The sequence below is a fragment of the Kogia breviceps genome, chromosome 10 (assembly GCF_026419965.1).
Source record: "Kogia breviceps isolate mKogBre1 chromosome 10, mKogBre1 haplotype 1, whole genome shotgun sequence".
Lineage (NCBI taxonomy): Eukaryota > Metazoa > Chordata > Mammalia > Artiodactyla > Physeteridae > Kogia > Kogia breviceps.
Window position 1 is genome coordinate 43,612,899 of NC_081319.1, and position 20,894 is coordinate 43,633,792.

Sequence of the window (20,894 nt, forward strand, 5' to 3'; positions counted from 1 at the left end):
ACTTGATGGTTTTACAAGTGAAAACCACCACGATCAATATAGTAAACAAATCCACCATCCCCCAAAGTTTCTTCATGCCCCTTTATCTTCCCTTTTTACCAATGCTTCCCCTATCCCCAGGTTACCATTGATTTATTTTCTGTCACTATAGTTTAGTTTACATTTTCTTCTTTCAAAAGGAAAAGGCAACCTACAGAATGGAAGAAAATATTTGCAAAGCATGTATCAGATAAGGTGATAATATCCAAAATATGTAAAGAACTCATATAACTTAATAGCAAAAACACAAACAACCCAATTAAAAAATGGACAAAGGACCTGAGTAGACATTTTTCCAAAGAAGACATATGTATGACCAACAGGTACCTGAAAATGTGCTCAACATCACTAATCATCGGGGAAATGCAAATCAAAACCAAAATGAGATATCATCTCACACCTATTTGAATGACTATTGTAAAAAAGACAAGACATAACAAGTGTTGCTGAGGGTATGGAGCAAAGAGAACCTTTGTACACTGTTGGTGGGAAGGTAAAATGGTACAGCTAATATGGAAAACTATATGGAGGTTCCTCAAAAAATTCAAAACAGACAACCATGTGATCCGGCAAACCCTCTACTGAATATATATCCAAAGGAACTGAAATCACAACCTCGAAGAGATGTCTTTACTCCAGTGTTCACTGCAGCATTATTCACAATTGCCAAAGCAAGGAAACAATCTAAATGTCCATAAATGGATGAATAAAGAAAATGTCCTGTATATATGTACAATGGAATATCATTTAGCCATGAAAAAGAAGGAAATCCTGCCATTTGCAATAACATGAATGAACCTGGAGGACATTATGCTAAGTGAAATAAGCCAGACACAGAAAGATAAATGCTGCATGATCTCACTTATATGTGGAATCTAAAAAAGTCAAACTCATAGAACCAGAGAGTATAACAGTGGTTACCAGGAGCTGGGGGTAGGGGGTGGGGAGGGAAAATTAGGGAAATGTTGGTCAAGGGGTACAACCTTTCAGTTATAAGATGAATAAGTTCTGTGGAGTCTAACACACACTAGAGTGACTATAGTTAATGATATTGTATTGCATACTAGAAATTTGCTAAGAGAGTAGATCTTAAGTTTTCTCAGTACACCAAAAGGAAAAAAAGGGTAACTATGTGAGGTGATCAATGTGAGAGTTAACTTGACAGTGGGAATCATTTCACAGTGTATATGTATTTCAAACCATCATGCTGTAAACCTTAAATATATACAATTTTCATTTGTCAATTACACCTCAATAAAGCTGGGAGGGAAAAAAACAAACGAGTATAAGCCATCATTGTGTTTTGGCTCCAAAAGTGATATTAAAATATAGAAAGAGCTTAGAGTATGGGATGGAGGTAAGGGGACTTGAAGCTGTAATGGCACAGAGGATACAATGCTTTTAGTTAGACTGTATGCTCATTCAGGGTGGCTTGGGTTGGGGGACTGATGATTAAGGAAGACTAAATCAGCACCCTCACTGTCACCTCTTGATACCACCACTGTCTGACTAGCATACTTGAAGTCTATGTTAATAGAGATATCTTGTCCAAAGGGAGGGGATAGTCCCTCTCTTGCCCCCTGGGTGCCAGGTGCTAGAGGAGATAGATTAACCAGAGTTTGCCTAGAGAAGGAGGGAGAAAATGATAAAAGGATTGAAACTACATCAAAGTATTAGAGAACAGAGTACATAGACAGAATTGAGGCTGTTAAATTTAGAGAGGAAGCATAGCACCTCCCACGTAGAGGATGTTTCCACAATGTAAGAACTTTGAAGACATGCATTGTCTCCAGAGGAGAAGAAATGGATAGTAAAAGATCTGTGGACATAACCAGGAAAACTCTGTACCCTTCCTTCAACTTCAATCACACCATTTCTGTGTGGTACAGTGGTGATACAGTTTAAGCACTGGAGCCAGGCTGCTTGGGTTTGAGTCCTGTCAGGGCCACTTATTGGTTATGTAGCCTTGAACAAGCTTCTTATTCACTCTACATGCCTCAGTTTTCTCATCAGAATAATGAAGACTAAAAATAGTTTATCCTTACTAGAGCTGTTGTGAAGATTAAACAAAGTAATACTGGAAAGTGGCTACTAAGTCCAGAATAAGTGCTCAGTTAATGTTTTTTTTATTGCACTTGTCTTCTCACCACCTCTTTGATGACTCCTGGGTAGTGAGGGACAGGATTGCCCACTGAATGACCCTGGAGGTTCCATATGGGTTGTCAGGCAACAACCATCTGGGACCAGTGGCTCCCTCTCCTTGAGCAGGAGGAGCTGTACAGGATTGCAGCCTCTCTAAGGGCACTGGGCGCTAGTAGCTGACATTCCAAGAGAGCTCTCCTGAACAGCTGGCTCCTGAGTCTGGATTATTTATAAGGAAAGCTCTCACAATTGCTCCATGAAAGGGTAGGGATCCCTTCCTGGAACACCACCACATTGTGCCTTGGCTTCTTGAATGCTTCTTGGTGGAAGGGATGAAAAGGTGGGATCATGTATCTCATCTTGTTGGCTATGACTTTCTTGTGAAGCCTGCTCTGTGCCCACAATGTGTGTCATGGTGTTACCTTCACCTACCTCCCCACATCCTTCTCTGAACCGTCTCACTCCTCACCTTTATTCTCTGAGAGCATGGCCCCCAGGGAGAATCCTCTGGTATGCTCACCCCTCCACGATTTAGTCTGCTCCCGGGGTTTCAAATGTCACCCTTGTGCTGAGGACTCTTGTCCAGGCCATGTCCTCAAGTTCCAGGCCCAGCTGAACATTGTCACTTGGACCTGGCATCTTAAACCTTCAAAATGTTCAAAACTGAATTGATTTTTAGATGTTCTTCTTCCTTCATGAAAACAAACAAAAATAAATGAAAAAAACCTTATCCCTCCTAGGCTCATTAATTTTGTAACTTGTGCTGCCATTTATCTTGTCACCCTGGCCCAAAATCTTAAGGTCCCTACCTAGACACCTCCCCCATGGACAGGCATTTGGCACAGGTATCTGAGTCACACCGCATTGCCCCCTGCCTTTGTCCTCACTCGGTGCCTCTTCCACACCAGGATCGGCATTCTGATCTCTTTCTCCTCCATTCCACCTGAATACTCCATCCAGTTAATTTCCTCCCCTACTCAAACACCGTCAATGCCTCCTTATTAACTAAATATGTTAGAACCCTTCACTCTGGCATTCGAGGCTCTCCACGCAACTGTCCATTTCTAGATTCAGTTGCTGCTGCTCCACTGTCTACACTCTGAGCCCAGTCAATTGAGGAGCTCGTGCTTCCTTCCACTTTTTACACTCCTTACACTCCAGGATGCTGCCTATACTGTCTCCTCCCCTTCAAACACCCTCCCGAACCACCTCCACCCGTCACAATCCCACACATTACCCAGCTCATCTCAGATGCCCCCCTCTCTCTTGTGAAGCCTTCCTGTGAGCCTGTCTCCACTCACGCTTTGAGAGCAGAGCTGTGTCCTGGTTTGCGCACTTGTTATTTTGCATTGTATTATCATCACACAAACACCTGTCCAATTCTCCTCCCAATTAGCATATATACTCAAGGTCAAGAGCCATTGGTTAGAAACAGTTTGCACAAGGTGGTATTGCATTGGCCCTCTGGAACTTGTCTATTGACTGAATTGAGCAGGGGCTGATTTGCCTGGAGCAAAGAAGGCTCCGAAGACAGGAAGACAGGGGACTGGCTTCATGTGCCTGTAAGGCTGTCTACCATTGACATTCAGCACGGCCCCAGGAGGACAGAGCTCAGACCAACATCTCTGCCTCTTGGGGGTATCCTGGCTCCCTGCGCAGTGAGAGCTACCTCTGGGGAGTGTGAGCTCTCTAGCACCCATCCAAGGTAATTCAACACTTCCTTGCCTTGGCTCTCTTCTCCCCCTTTAGCCCTCTGGCTCTTTGAGCTCTAGGCTCATACAGAGAGATGCTGTGCAGCTTTCAGAAAAGAACATGTTGGGCATTTGCTGCCATCTAGTGAAGGAAGCATGGCTCAGCTTCTTGCAGAAGCCAGAGGGAGGGATCCTGTGCTCTCCCCAGAAGCTGGCTCCAGGAATCCAGCACTGGCGAAAGGGGACCATGTGGGGTCGGACAGGTGTGTGTGAGAAGGGCAGAAGCTATTGCACAGAGATTATATTCAAGCCCCTAAATTGTAATCTGGAATAGACAAGACCATGTCCTTCCATACCCTCCCTTACCTCCAGCCAGGGGATATCCCTAGTGGAATCAGGGCCAGACATCTTTTCCAGAAAACTTGGTTAGGGATCTGTAAAACACCCAGAGTTCATAATCAGAGGCATCTTTTAGGGAAGACACAGGTAATCCCCAGGGCCTCAAGCAGAACTGGCCATGGCTTTAGAACTGGTGATTTCCACAAGGCTCTTGCAGCCCTATATGGGAGCCCTGTGGCCCTGGACATCTATACACTACCAAATGTAAAATAGATAGCTAGTGGGAAGCTGCCGCATAGCACAGGGAGATCAGCTCAGTGCTTTGTGACCACCTAGAGGGGTGGGATAGGGAGGGTGGGAGGGAGGGAGACGCAAGAGGGAAGAGATATGGGAACATGTGTATATGTATAACTGATTCACTTTGTTATAAAGCAGAAACTAACACACCATTGTAAAACAGTTATACTCCAATAAAGATGTTAAAAAAAAAAAAAAAGTGCCCTTGTTCTGGCCACTCCCCTGCCTCAGCATAGCACAGAGGCTCAGGCTCCACCTGCTGAGTGACAGCACACTCACCGGGCTATTGTGAGTTACGGATGAGATTATGTGTGGCAAACACTTAGCCAGTGCCTGACACACAGCAAATGCTAAGTAAAAATTAGATATTGATAATAATTAGATAATGATATTACTACTTTTTGCCAATACTCCAGAGCACAAGGTTGCCTACAAAACTCAGGCCCTGGACACAAATACATTGAGTCAAGGTTAGATCTGTGCACATTGTAAATAAGCACCCTCTCTGTGCACCACAATATCTGGCATTGGCCTTACCTCCACTGGACAGTGAGGGGCAGGGCAGAGGCTCAGGCCTCAGACTCCAGGCTGCTTACAGACACATCAGCTCCTCCAGTCTGTCTGAGATACAGGATTCCAGGACTATTTCTGCAGGGTTCTCCTCCAAGCCTAGATTATCACAGTGTAGTTCTTTGTCCCCAGTCCAGCTAATGTCTTGTTTGGCCTCTGGGCATCTCCACTTTTTAGGGAGGTCCTGGGCTACTCCTGGGGCCAGGCCCTTCTGATCGACCTGGTTGTTCTCTGGGCTGTATTTGATGCAGACATTCAGCCAGAACTGAATGTAGGGCTCATCAAATGCCTGAGGTCACCGGCTAACCAGTATGTCTTATGGCTCCCCCGCCCTGGAGTCCAGGTGTTGTTAAGGGGTTGCTCTCTCCATCCAAGTTGCACATTGCAGATATTTTAACCAGAGGCAAGTGAGACTGTCTTACTTGTTCCAGCCAGTGGTGTGCTGAGCCAGTTCCGGGCAGCTCACAAGAACTGATTGTGGATGTCTCTTCCCAACTCTATGTTCAGAAACATGTTGGTAGCTTGAAATCAGTCATGATGGGAGTATTCACCACAGAAATCAGTAAATGCTACAAATCATGGCTTTTTTTTCCTGAAGAGCAATTGTTATACACTTAACAGCACACCACTGGCTCCCGCCTTTAATTCCAAGCAGAGTACCACATTTAAACCACTATTCACACAACCACCAAACAAGAGGATTGTTAGTGTACTGTCTGAATGAAATGCAAACTGAAAGTCTCATTTATTTATTTTTTCCCCGAAAATATATAACAGAGATTGCAGCTGGTGAAAGATACGGTGGTAACTGACAAGTCATGATCATGCTTTTAGGTTTGAAATAAACCCCAAAAGTTTAAGCTGGTTTAAAAAAAATCTGCAGTAAGTATTTATTGGCAGGTTTTAAATTTTCACTTAGCATACAGAAGAGTTATGTGTGATAAGCCATATATTTTATTGCGGAAAACATCAAACAAAGGTATTGGATACTGTTCTTAAGAACATTTGGAAAAACAATTTAAAATTTTAATGTTTTCTGTTTCGTATTATTTTCTTTTGATATAATTTGAACTGTGCTTCAATCCTCACATTAGTGTCCCCTACAGCAGCAGTCCCCAACCTTTCTGGCACCAGGGACCAATTTTGCAGAAGACAGTATTTCCACAGACTGGGTTGCGGAGGGGTGGTTCGGGTGGAACACGAGTGATGTGGAGTGGCAGATGAAATCTTGCTGGCTCGCCCTCCACTCGCCCAGTTTCTGACAGGCCACAGACTGGTAGCGCTGTCTGCAGCCCAGGGGTTGGGGACCCCTGCTCTATAGCCCATTCTAGTGTCTTTTTCCTTGTTAAAACAGTACCGGTGGTTATAGTCGGGCAGCCTTATCTTATATCTCTATAAGAACCATATGAAGTGAACTCAGAAACACCATTTCTTTTAGCCAGAAAAAGAAAAATGGAATGGCTAGTGCAGTGAGTCCACTGCTTGTTCGCACATGGAGCTGTGGACCCCTTGGAGCTCAGAGGCTGGAGGCAAGGCTCTGAGGCTGTGAGGTAGGGGTGGAGGTGAGGGGCTCAGTCATAGTGGACCTTGCCCTCGGCCACCCCAGAGCTGGACAAATCTCCATTGCAGAGTGTCTGGAGGGGTGAATGAGGCCTGTCTTCCAAGGTACACTTGGTCTTCATCATGTACTTTCGAAAGGCCTTTTGAATAACAGCAGCACATCTTTCCTCTTCCTTCCTCTTGGTGGTGGTGACTATGGGTTCATATAACTTCTTGAAAGGGTTGGCTTCCATGAACTTCTCCTCCATCACTGCTTTCATGCTATCCAGGCCACTGGACTCACCAAGTACCCTAGCGGTGAAAGCGAACAGAATATCCAGGCAATGAAGGCGATCTCCGCTCACCATGGGCAAGTCCATGACTAAAAATTGGTATTTATTTGGCTTTGCCACACGCAGAGGTTCAGGAAGGGCATCAGCAAAGTCAGAAAGAGCAGAATATTTGATAAATTGTGTTGCTTCTGGGTCAAACTTTTCCCAGACTTCGTAGAATATTTCAAAGTCGTCTTCACCCAAAGGGTCCTCACTTTCTTCAGTGGCTATATTGAAGTTTTCTAAAATCACAGCAATATACATGTTGACCATGATGAGAAAGGAGATGATTATATAACTGACGAAGTAGGTTATGGCTATAGCAGAGAGGTAACAGTTCTCTGACTTGGGGTTACATGAGTCTTTTGATTGCAACATGGGGCTGAGGAGGGCATCCCAGCCTGCTGACGTGGTTATCTGGAAGAGGCAGAGCATGCTGCCTTTGAAAGTTTTGAAGTTGAATATGTCATCAATTCCAGACTCTTCCTTCACTTTGCAAAAACAGTTCATACCAAAAATGGCATAAATAAACATAACCAGAAAGAGTAGAAGACCAATATTGAATAGAGAGGGAAGAGACATCATCAGCGCAAAAAGGAGAGTTCTGATTCCTCGTGCTGCCCGAACAAGTCTCAGGATTCGGCCAATCCGAGCCAAGCGGACAATTCTGAAGAGTGTTGGAGGGAAAGGAATGTGTGCCTGGGTTTTCAAGGCAGAAACCATTGTACCTTAAGAGAAGGAGAAGGGTCAATCAATTTCCAGCAGGCAAACTGACACAGCCTCTCTCCTGCCTTGAATCTGAGTGGGACCAACTTTTTATCATTACTTCTTAATTTATGTACAAAATTAAGATTTTTTTACCTAAATCAGGGAAAATATATATCTGTGCCTTAAGTTGGAGAATAATTTCCAAGGTTCGTACAGTTTTAGATGGGACTTTAGATGGGATAAGACATCTAAAATACTGAAGACCCCCAAGGAAAAGAAACAAAATGCTGTTTATGACAGGTTATTTTGTTAGTTATCGTATGCACTTGAAGTACATTGTCTATGTTGGGCATTTAAAGTTATTCATGGGGTAACAAATATAAGTTTTCCATATTTATTGTATATATAGAATGGAAAACAAACTATGGATGGAGTTATTTAGATTAGAATGCAAGGAGAAATTTCTGCTACTGAAGGTCAGCTTGAGCCTAAGCTATCAGTGGAAGTTGTACGACCCCAGCCCCAAAACTTCTCCCCAGCCCCAAAACTTAAACAAACAGGTTCTTATTATAGAGGAATTTGAACACAGCCTGCTACAGGCGAGGACAGGGCTGGAGAAAGAGGGTGGTGCTGGGATGTTCATTTATCGGCTAAAGCTACCATAGATCTTTCATCTTTGTCAGTATGCTCATTCCAAGTTCTTCTGGAAGACCTAGTTCAAAAAGCTTAAGGGACTAAATTGGAGACAGTTTCCTTGATGTTGTAGATACACCAGAAATGGCATCTCAAGCAAAGGTTTCTGCAGACTGCTAAATATTTGGCCTAAAATGTCGCCCTGTTTTCTCATTGCCTGCTCTGCAATCAAGTGATACAAGAATTTAAAACAACTCACATTTTGGCCCAAATATTACAGAATGGCTGGAACATGCTTGCCTTGTATAGACATGGCCTTGTTCTTGCTCTGGGGATCCTCTAAGGTCATTAGGGGTGATGGGTGGCCAACACTACCTGCCATCACCTAATGACTAAAGAGAAATAGTTGGTGATATATTTCACTGACTGCCTGATTGTATCAAGGAAGTTTAATTCATATGCTAATTGGGCAGGCAACTCTGGTGAGATGTGGAATTGACTATAAACCAATTCAGCAGCAACTGGAGGAGGTCCCTCCTTTAAGGCCAACCTCCTCCGTGAATATTTCTTTGAGTAATCAAGCCCACAGTAATCTGTCTTTTCTCTGAGCTCAGTTCTTTTGTGTACCATGTGATTTGGGGTTCAATCAATTTCTCTTTTTCTGATCCCTTAAGGTGGTAGGTCTTAATACCTCAATTGGATTGTAAACCCCATAGAGAGAATAAGTTTGACTCACACTCATTTTGTATTTCTTTAAAAAGCTCAGGGGAGAGCGTGAGAAAATGTAGAGGCTAAGGATTGGATGGCAGATCAACTGACAAAAGCATAGAAAATGCTGCCCACATTGGTGAGTAGGACTTGGCTCAATGTGTGGATCTTCTCATCCATTGGAACAAGATGCTATACAGTGCTATGCAGTGTAGCTGCAATCGCTTAGCAGTTGTTCATAGGACAGAAGTCAGAGATATTTCCATGAACTCTACAGTGCCTGGCACTGCCTGGAAGAAGGTCAGTAAAGAGTGAAATGAATGAGCTGCTCTCTGCATATTGGAGGAAGAGCCCTTTAAGTGCTCACAGGGCTGCCCCAGAGTCATTCTATCATCATTTTCTAACTTTACTGCTGCTGTCGATTTCACCAGGAAATGACTTGGAATTGACTAATAATGTTTAACAGTCTATGAAACCGCAACCATGTGGAAAGATCTATTACTAAAACTTATCTACATAAACTTCATGGCTTAGAAACCAGAACAGACTATGAACTGTACCATTCATTTTCTTGGTCTCTGAAACATCTGCATTGCTGCTGTGGTGATAGGAACCAAAATATTTTGATCCAGCATATCTGTTTAATGCATCCTTTCTGAGATAGCACAAAAACTTCCACTTGTGAAATCAGTTTTCATTGTCCTCATTGCTCTTTGAACTATGAGAAGAGCCCCTGGGTAGTTTTACACAATTATAAAAAGTCAAATTATCAGTTTAGTTAAAAGCAGATTTCAAAAACCCAGAGTAAAATCTTATAGCTTAGTCATGGAGAATTTAATTTCAAAGTTGATGTATGTGTGTGTGTGTGTGTATGTTTTATAAAAAGGTATATGGCAATAACCCTCTATCTTCCCTATTCTTCTTCCAAAAATCTTACAGTTAATTTCTGCCTGCAGTTAAGAAAAATATGCTGATTATAGAGTGAGGCTGGTTGGTGAATGGGATCCGAGCAGTTGAGACAAATGTAGTTCCCACTGTGGTTTAAGTTAACATGAGATACAGAATAAAGATAAAGCATTACTTGTCCTTATGACACACTCTTGCAAGCCCCATCTAGGCTGGGCCATGTAGGCCCTGTATAAGGAGGAGGTAAGGGAAGGCCTGGCAATGTCATGGGGGACAGTAAATGTGATCTGACATCAACATGGATTTTGAACTAGGGAAAAACATGGAAACTAAATGCCAAATCCTTAAAGCAAGAAATGCTCTTTAGTTGCACAAGAAAGGTAGAACTTTGAATCAACTCCCTGGATAAAGCAGGTAGCCCCACAAAAACTTTTAAGTCATCTTAATTTTGTCTATCTCCGTTGAATAAATTATCCACATAATTATTTAACTCTATTTCAATTGTGCAGATAGTCAAGGGAATGGAAATTACTCTATATCTCCTAGCAACTAACTCCCCAAAGAGAATGGCATTAGTTCATCTGTCTATTTTTTAGAAATCACATTAAGCTCAATTTTCTGCTTTGTGGATACTCTGGACATAATTCCAAATGATAAGATTTATAAGTTTACTTCTGGCTCTTAGATTAAAGCCCCTCTGGCTGCCAATTTTACTTACTAACAATAGAAATGACCATGATCACACAATCAAATAAATTCCAGCCACTGGTGAAGTAGTATTGCCTCAAGGCAAAGATTTTGATGAGACACTCAATTGTAAAGACGACCACAAAGGCCAGGTTGAGACGCTCAAGGAAGAGTTCCATGGCTTTGGACTGGCCATATGATTCAGCCATCATGCTAACCATGTTGAGGAGAATGAGGATGATGATGATGATGTCAAAGACCTGGTGTGTAACTAGGTCAAAAACAAGACCCTGGCATTTGTTCTGAGGGAAAAAAAAAGGAATCATAGATCATTTTGAGTTGTAGGAATGAAATCATATACATTAAAAGGCACATACAGCAGCATTTGTCCTCTCTTACAATTAAAGCAGTTTCTTGGAAAATGCACAGACCTTTTTAAAAGGGCAAGAAATTCTTCTATAGATATTTTTTCATTTGATTTCATTAAACTTAATTAGATAACTGATTTTAAGTTGTAGGCTTATAGCTTTAATTCCATTTTGAAACCAAATAAGTAAGTTAATTAAATTTTTAGTAACAACATAACTTTGATGTTATGGATGATTTGTTTTTGCTGAAATAAAATAGCTCATGTTGGATTTAATCATAAAAAATGAAGTTCGGTCTCTGTATTTCACCTGCTTCTGTATTTTGACTTCAATAATACTAATGCAGAGAATACTTGCTCACATAATTATGTTGGACAAAAGAGAATTAACATCTCCAATGCTCCATTTGTCAGTTCAGAATATTCAGAACTTATACTTAACCAAAACTCTGTATTCAAGCAATTCTTGAATGCCAATTTTCTAATTCTTGTTCACTTAAAGATAAGGTTAGATAAATAGGATTCTGATCCAACGATTACTAAAAATGGAAACAGAAAAACTGATTATTTCACACTATTGCTGATGGTGAACTTGCATATTGGTTTGTACATGGATGGCCTGCTCCAAAGTAAGAATGTGCTGATTGCTCTGGTACAGGTTCTAACTCAAGTTTGCATGTCTAATCTACCATGTGCAGTGAAATGACTCAATTATTCCACTATTTTCTTTAATTTAACATTTATAATGCCCCACTTTGTTCTTCACTTAAGTGGAAACTTTTCTTAAACAGAAACTTAGACACTGATATTGTATGGCATACTTGGCTATACACTGGTTGTTTTATATTATATGTATATATTAGATTATTTCATATTACATATCATCTAATCAAAGTATACATATAGTATTCTATTTAGAAACCTCATAGACCCCCTAAGAATTCATCTTTATAACCCCAGGCATCTGTTAAGGTAACCCAGGCAAGAGATAATATTGGTCTGTGGTGGTAACAGTGGAGAAGGACATGAGCATTTAGGTTTAAGAACTAATATGGAAGTAAAAGCAGCAGGAGTCAGAGAATGTTTGAATGGAGTAGGTTATGGGAAAGTTAAGGGTGAGGCTATAATTTCTGCTTGGTGGAGCATTCAATCAACCAGAGAACAGGGGATGAGGAGTTCTGGGGGGAGATGATGAATGTGTCCTGAGCACATGGAGTTTGAGGTGCCAGTGGGGCATCCAAGGGACATGGGCAGGTAGAGGTATGGGTCTGGAGCTCAGGCAGAGAGCTGGAATGCAGATGTGGAGTACAACAACACCAGTACTGATATGAACTAAAACCAAGAGAATGAATGATATCACTCAGGGAGAGCAAGGGCAATGAGAAGAAAGAGGGTCGGGACGGCAGTGGTAAGATACTACCCATAAGTTGGTGTCTTTCAAACTTTGCTCCAGGAGTCCTAAAGCTTTTATCAAGGAGTCTGGAGAAGAAACTTGAAAGTCAAGTGCATTTCCTATGTGAGAATGCATCCGGGAAGTCAGAAAGGACCTGGAGAAAAGATACTTTTAAGGGTACTCTCCAGGGAAACAGAACGAGGGCTGAGAATAAATGTAAGGAACGGTAAGCATTGGCCTTACAGTTCAACTCTAATATTTAGAAAATGGAGATTAAAAGTATAAGCTACCAAATGTGGTAGATGATCAAAATACATTCTATGTCATTTTAAGATGTACAGGGACTCCCATACCTCAGGATAACTTTTAACCCCAGTAATAAAGCTACCTTGTGGGGGTGCCTCAGGTAGAATCAGAAATGATTCCAGATTTCTTGCTCTTGCTGCTAGAAAGAATATCCATCACTCCTCAGGTTAAGACAGCTGTATTTTCCCCTCTATGCAATTGCTATTCCTTTGTTCCAAAGGCCAAAAGGTAATATGTAGACTTTAGAGATTAAAAAAAAAAATCTGTGGGGAGGTAAAGTTGTGAGTTAAGGGCTAACAGCTGATTTGAAGTCTTAGCTCAAACTCAGGGACACCAGGGGATATGCGTTTGGGTTTAACTCATGCAAAACTGCTCTCTGGAATATAGAGGTTAAGATAAATGTTCGGCATTAACTGGTGAGTTGTACTTGGTTGTCGGAATCACTCATTGTGAAATCTTGATTGGTGAGCCATGCAGGAAGGGCTTTGGGATAGCACCTACTCCCCGATGAGCCATGCAACAAACAAGTTATAAAAGATAGTTAAGGAATGGAGGTGGCAGCTTCCCTTCGTTAAAGCAGTCCGTGCCCACTTCAAGCTCATCTCTTGCATCCTAGCATGTCCAGTGCAGTGGAGAGGCCTAGAAGCTGCATCCATGCCACTGCAACTTCTGTTCGGCTGTGTGCTGCACTGCTGGCTTCATATCCTTCATGAAATAAACTGGTAAATATGTGTCTCAAGAGTCTTTTAGAATAATTACTGAGAACACACTTTACTCTGTTCTGATTGCTGGGAATAGCAGGAAATTAAACATACCTTTGATAATTTGTGGTCTCATGTTTGAATGAAAATCTCCAAATCTTCCACATGTATCAGATATCAAGCCTCTCTTCCACACTGCTTTCCCAGACTTTTTGGCCCCACCGATCCTCCCTGTCTTGAAAGCCTTCAAACTCACTTGTCAGAGCTACCACCTGTGCCTGTTGTATTACTTTATAATCTAATGCTCTCAAATTCCAGCTCCTCAATTAGACTGTAAGCACAGAGCAGTCCTGCTAGTATCTCGTAAGGCAGGATTCAGCAAAATATGGCCTACAGGCCAAATATGGCCCATCACTTGTTTTAGTGTAGCCCGTGAGCTCAGAATGGGTTTTACTCAGGATGACTTTTGGGAGAAAAACACAAAAGAATAAAATTTTGACACATGAAAATTATATGAAATTCAAATGTTGGTGTTTATAAATCAAGTTATACTGGAACACAGACAAGCACATTTGTTCTATATCGCCGATGGCTGCTTTTGTGCTACAACATCAAAGCTGAGTAGTAGCAGCAGAGACCACATGGCCTGCAAAGCTTAAAATATTTACTGTCTGACCTTTTACAGAAAAAGTGTGCACGTTCCTGATATAGAAAGTTTATCATAAATACTTGTGAAGTGAAAGTGAGTATGCATGACCTCAACTTCACACCAGAAAAAGTTGGTAAAAGATATTATAAATACATTTTCAATTGGCCAAGAGTAAATTAAAACTAACTGCTAAATTCACATCATTGCAATGAGTACACACTAAGCAGCTATTGTGTGCTCACTAAAAGGTAAATTAAAGTTGTTGCCCAAGCTCTTACTATTGAATTTGAATGTCTAATCTTCCGAAGTACTTGAGCCATAGATCAGCATACCTGGGTTCATACTGACTTCTTAGGTAAAGTCTATAAATTTAAAAATTAAAGGAGAATGGCACTGCAGATATCTGAGTTCCTCATAACCACTTAATGCATCTATGTGTTTAGAATCAATCAAGTGCTCTCACCAGAGGCCTTGGGATGGGCCTTTGAGGTTTTTTGGACCCTAATTTTTTCATTGCATTATAGTATTTCTTCTGTTCTTCTGTCAGAAAGATGTCTTGGCCACCTAAGTATATGGAGAAGATGAGAGCTAATTACCATTAATGGATTTTTGGAAACAAGTTCTGAATTTTCAGAAATAGTTTTAAAGTTATATTACATTTCTATCAACAATTCCTAAAATTCCAATGGGAAGCAGAAAGAGACTCTGGGGGAGGGCTGAAAGGAAATAGGATTTATTTATTTATTTATTTATTTATTTATATATATATATATATATATATATATATATATTTTTTTTTTTTTTTTTTTTTTTTTTGGGTATGCGGGCCTCTCACTGTTGTGGCCTCTCCCGTTGCGGAGCACAGGCTCCGGACGCGCAGGCCTAGCGGCCATGGCTCATGGGCTTAGTTGCTCCACGGCATGTGGGATCTTCCCTGACCAGGGCACGAACCCGTGTCTCCTGCATCGGCAGGCGGATTCTCAACCACTGCGCCACCAGGGAAGCCCGGAAATAGGATTTAAATTAAGGAAGAAGGGAAAAATGTTACTTTTATCAGTTACATTTCTCTTTTTAAAATATAAACAAAGATTACAAATTCTTTGCAAACATCCACAGAATCTTTACAAAAAGTGAATATATTTCAAGCTGTGTAAATCAAACCACAATGAAACAAAAATAGAAATTAGTAACAAAAATTTAAACAAAAAATCCTACAAAGTGACAAAGAAAATTCTCCTAAATATGTGAATGCATATATCACTACTAATAAAATTTCAAAAAAATCTGTCCAGAGCCATTCTCAGAAAAAAAGAAAAAATTAGAGAGCTTTAAAATGTTTTTACTACTGGGGAAGAAAGAATAGAAAAATGAAGTAGGATTTTCATTTCTGGAAACTGGCGTTGGGAGAGTGGTAAAACATCTAGAAATGTGGGATGAAATGGAACAGAATTCCTTTAAAAGACATAGCTGACATAAAAAGAAATGAAATTCAGTTATCTGTAGTGAGGTGGATGGACCTAGAGTCTGTCATACAGAGTGAAGTAAGTCAGAAAGAGAAAAACAAATACTGTATGCTAACACACATATATATATGGAATCCAAAAAAAAAAAAAAAACAAAACGGTTCTGAAGAACCGAGGGGCAGGACAGGAATAAAGATGCAGACAAATAGAATGGACTTGAGGACACAGGGAGGGGGAAGGGTAAGCTGGGACGAAGTGAGAGAGTGGCATTGACAAATATACACTACCAAATGTAAAATAGATAGCTAGCGGGAAATAGCCACATAGCACAGGGAGATCAGCTCAGTGCTTTGTGCCCACCTAGAGGGGTGGGAGGGAGACGCAAGAGGGAGGGGATATGGGTATAGATGTATACGTACAGCTGATTCACTTTGTTATACAGCAGAAACTAACACAACAATGTAAAGCAATTATACTCCAATAAAGATGTTAAAAAAAAAAAAAGACATAGCTGAACTTGCACAAAAGTAAGGAACATCTCCGTCGTCTGAAAATCAAGAGAGATCAAAAAGAAAGAGTAGTAAATTAGTCCTGAAGCCATGGCTGGCCTAACAGCATTTGCTAATCTCTGTAAAAACAAGAATCTTGGGATTCAATAAGTACAAGGGGGTCATGGGGAAAAGGCAGTGGGGTTAGGCTAAGGACCCTGTGTCAATCTGGAACTCTCCAAGTGCTGCCATTAAAGGGTGAAGAAGAAAACCAAACCTGTCTGTTGGCAATGGAAGACATCCAGAACACTGTCTCAGTCTGTACTATGGGTAAAAACCCAGTCTTCCCTGATAATTTGTGAATCCAAGCCTGCCTTGATGAGGGTGTGGGGTTTGAGTTTCCACCACCAGTATGGACCAAAAATATACAGCCCTAGGACAGTCTTTTCAACAAATGGTGCTAGGAAAACTGGATATCAACATGCAAAAGAATGAAGCTGAATCAGTGCCTAACATCATATTAAAAAATTAACTCAAAATGGACCAAAGACATAAATGTAAGATCTAGAACAATAAAACTCTCAGAAGAAAACATAGAACAAAAGCTTCACAACACTGGATTTGGCAGTGATCTCTTGGATATGACACAAAAGGCAAAAGGAAAAATAGACAAATTGGACTTCATAATAACTTAAAAATTTTGTGCATCCAAGACACTATCAATGAAGTAAAAAGGCAACCCACACAATGGGGAAAATATTTGCAAATCATGTATCTGTTAAGAAATTAATATCCAGAATATATAGAGGACACTGAAAATGTAACAACAGAAAGACAAACAACCTGATTCAAAAACAAGTAAAGGGCGTGAACAGACATTTCTCTAAAGAAGATATATGAATGGCCAGTAAGCACATGAAAAAAATGTTCAGTGTTACTAATCATTAGGGAAATGCAAATCAAAACCAAAATGAGATACCACCTCACATCCATTAGAATGGCTACTATCGAAAAAACAGAAACAAGTACTGGTGAGGATGTAGAGAAATTAGAACCTTTGTATACTGTACATATTACCATATGATCCAGCAATTCCACTTCCAGGTATAGACCTAAAAGAATCAAAAGCAGGGTCTCAAAGAGATGTTTGCACACCTATGTTCATAAGAGCTTTATTCACAATAGCTAAAATGTGGAAGCAACCCAATTGTCCATCAACAGAAGGATGAAAGAGCAAAATATGGTATATACATAGCCTTAAATAGGAAGGAAATTCTGCAATATGCTACAACATGCATGAACCTTAAGGACATTATGCTAAATGAAGTAAGCCAGTCACAAAAAGACAAACACTATACGATTCCACTTACATGAGATATTGAGAATAGTCAAAATCACGGAGACAGAAAGTAGAATGGGGCTGGGAGCGAGCATGGGGAGTTATTGTTTAATGCATGTAGAGTTTTAGTTTTACAAGATGAAGAGTTATGGAGATGGATGGTGAAGATGGTTGCACAACATTATGAATGTAATTAATACCATTGAATATACACTAAAAATGGATAAGATGATAAATTTTATGTTATGAGTGTTTTGCACAGTAAAAAAAAAAAAAAAAAAACTGAAAAAAAGAAACAGCTCTAGAAGTTAACCAGGTTTTTTCAGGATGCCTGGAAGATACAAGTGTCTTCAATAATCTTATGCATCATGAGAGTATTAATACTATTATTATGAGACTGTCCTATGTGTGTGTTGTGAGATAAATAAAATGAGTAGTTATGGAAAATTTTAAGGTATCATCTTTTGTATCCACGAGAACCAGTTTTCTCAGTGTGGAAAAGAGGAGATATAGATGTACTGGTTAAGTGAAAACCTTGTAGTCCTGAATTTGAATGATGAGTATTCATATTTCCACATATATATTTCCTTGTAGTCCTAAACTTGAAGTATCTCTGTCCACTGAAAAAGACTCAAAATAATCACAATAAGCATTCCAGACTGTCTTGGAATACCACCTCCCAGCACTCCTTAGAGAAATGGCTGATTCCAGATCTGGGGCAGGAAGGGTACAAACAAGACCTAGAACATATTGTCATTCCAGAGAGCAAGGAACTCATCCAATGGGAGGACCTTATTTGAATCCTAATTTGAAAAGAAACAAACTTTAATATCAATCAGTCAATCAATGAAAGAATGAATACATATTTTGAGAAAATAAAAGACTGGAGGAAATTTGAACACTGGGTTTTTGACGAGTTTAAAGAACTCATATTAAACTTTTTAGATTTGATAATGGAATTGTAGTTATATTTAAAAAGATATATGTTCTGAAATATCAGTGAATGAAATAATATGATATTTGTGATTTGCTCTATAAAAAATCTGGTGGAAGGATTGGGTAAGGGCATAGATGGCATAAGGATGTTCTTAAATCAATAAATGCTGTGCTGGGTGATGGATATTTTAGGTTCACTCTGCTGTACTCTTGCACATGTTTGAAATTTTCTGTAATAAAAAGTAAAACAGAACAAAAATTCTATGGACTGATCAAAACAGTGATTTCAAATGTAAGCTTAAATCTGAAATCACAAGGCCTGACATTCAAATTGTAGGTATTGATTGCAATCAAGCTGCATATTACAGAGGTGACACCACATAGTACACTCCTGAATAACAGCAGCCATATAGTTGCCTGGGACCGTGAATGATTCTCCCAGCAGACACTAAGAAAGCTCAACAGTATCAGGATACATTTTGGGTGAATTTAAACAGTTCAACAGAAAAATAAAAGAGAGCCACAAAACAATTAGGAAAACAAAAGGTGAATATTTAGTTACCTGATTTTAGGATTGAGAAATGCCTTTAGTATATAAATGAAAGAAAAGAAGCCAAAAAGGACAAGACTGAGAGTTTGACTTCATAAATATGCTAAATGTCTATACGCTAAAACCGTCATTACAAAAATGTAAGAAGCAAGTCACAAATTGGAGTTACCATAAAAAAAAATAAGAAAAAGATGATAATGTCAATTTTAAGAAGAGACAAAGACAGTAAACAGATAACTCAAGGAAGAAATACTTATGGCCATCAACCTGTGAAAAAGTGTATAACTGGGCTTCCCTGGTGGCGCAGTGGTTGAGAGTCCGCCTGCCGATGCAGGGGACGCGGGTTCGTGTCCCGGTCCGGGAAGATCCCACATGCCGCGGAGCGGCTGGGCCCGTGAGCCATGGCCGCTGAGCCTGCGCGTCTGGAGCCTGTGCTCCGCAACGGGAGAGGCCACAACGGTGAGAGGCCCGCATAACGCAAAAAAAAAAAAAAAAAAAGTGTATAACTTCATAAATGGTCAAATGAATGAATGTAAAACTATGAGATAACACTTTTACCCATCGAGCTGGAAAAGATAATTAAAAATTACAAAAGTCAGAATGATTAGAACAGAGTAAACAGGCATCTTCATATCTTGCAAAAGGATGGGACCCAGAACAGCATTTCTGAAAGGCAATTTGACAATATATCTTTAATGCCTTAAATTCTAGGAACTTATCCTGAGGAAATAATCAGAGATACACAGAGAAAATTTTAAGAATGTTAATGATTATTTTAGAAGAGCAAGAAATTTGGAAATGACCCTAAATGTCCTTAAAAAGGGGAGTGGGGGAAATGATTAGAACAAATTATGATCTATGGGATGAAATTCAGCCCTGAAAATTTTATAACAAAGATGATCTCATGACATGAACTCATAACTAATGGAGAGGATAGTTAAAAATATTACATAATCTCAACGATGTAAAAGAAATACTTATTTAGTTAAAAAGTAACAGGAAAAGATGGTACGAAAATGATGAGGCTTAATCTAAAATGGTTATTATTTGGCAGTCATCTTAAGGGTGATTTAAATATTCATTTTCTCTTCCTTTTTTTCCACATTTACTACAATGCTCCTATAGATTGTAGAATCAGAAGAATAAATATCTGTTGTTATAATGCATGGGGGAAAAAACTCCCTAAAAAAATCTGCCTCTTCCCCAACCATCTTCTTTCCAAGTAAGTTCAGTAAATCTGCTGAGATTTGGGTGTTGAGAGGCAAGACACAAGTTTACTGAAAAAGGAGCGTTTACAGATTTTCCTGTACTTACATCCTGATAAACCCATTGTAAGCTGAAAATATTGTAAGTTGAAATGCATTTAATACACTTAACCTACTGAACATCATAGCTTAGCCTTGCCTACCTTAAACATGTTCAGAACACTTACTTTAGCTTATAGCTGGGCAAAATCATGTAACACAAACCCTATTTTATAATAAGGTGTTGAATACCTCATGTAATTTATTGAATACTGTACTGAAAGTGAAAAACAGAATGGTTGCATGGGTACAGAATATTGTAAGTATATATCGATTGTTTACCCTCAATGAGTGTGTGGCTGACTGGGAGCTGTGGCTGCTGCTACCCAGTGTCACAAGACAGCATTGTACTGCATGCATATCTCCAGGCCAGGAAAAGATCACAATTCAAAATCTGAAGTAAAGTTTCTACTCAGTGAGTATCACTTTTGCATCATCATAAAGCTAAAGTTGTGTAAATTGAACCATCCTAAGTCCGGAATCCTTTGTACTCTTTTTATCCTGGATAACAACGTACGCTTGAAAGATTACTAAAATATGACATAAATACTAATCCTGGTAATTATTTTTCTATTAGAGTTCAACAATGTCCTTTGCTTAAGAGGGTAGAGTGGAGAATAAAAACAATGATTTAATAAAACCCAGCTGTTTTAGTTCCTTTTCAGCCATACCCTCAAGACTCTTCTCCAGGAGGCTCCCTCTTTGTTCTCATGCAGATGATAAAAGCTACTTTGCACAACAATTTAGAACAGATTTATGCTCCATTCAAGCTCTTTGGAGAAGACAGGTAAAAATACCAAAACAGGA

The 20,894-nt window shown here is 39.9% G+C and overlaps 1 protein-coding gene across 2 annotated transcripts in view; it reads right to left on the reverse strand.

Moving 5' to 3' along the window:
- Positions 1-5,796: 5,796 nt before the first annotated feature.
- SCN11A (sodium voltage-gated channel alpha subunit 11) overlaps positions 5,797-20,894 on the reverse strand; it is a 125,328-nt gene continuing 110,230 nt past the window's right edge. For both annotated transcript variants that reach the window (XM_067044518.1, XM_067044519.1), the window contains 3 exons: positions 14,471-14,571; positions 10,623-10,893; positions 5,797-7,677 (listed from right to left, as the gene is read on the reverse strand). In XM_067044518.1, the coding sequence (XP_066900619.1) occupies positions 6,650-7,677; positions 10,623-10,893; positions 14,471-14,571 (1,400 nt within the window). In that variant the 3' untranslated portion in view covers positions 5,797-6,649. The remainder of the gene's footprint in view (positions 7,678-10,622; positions 10,894-14,470; positions 14,572-20,894) is intronic.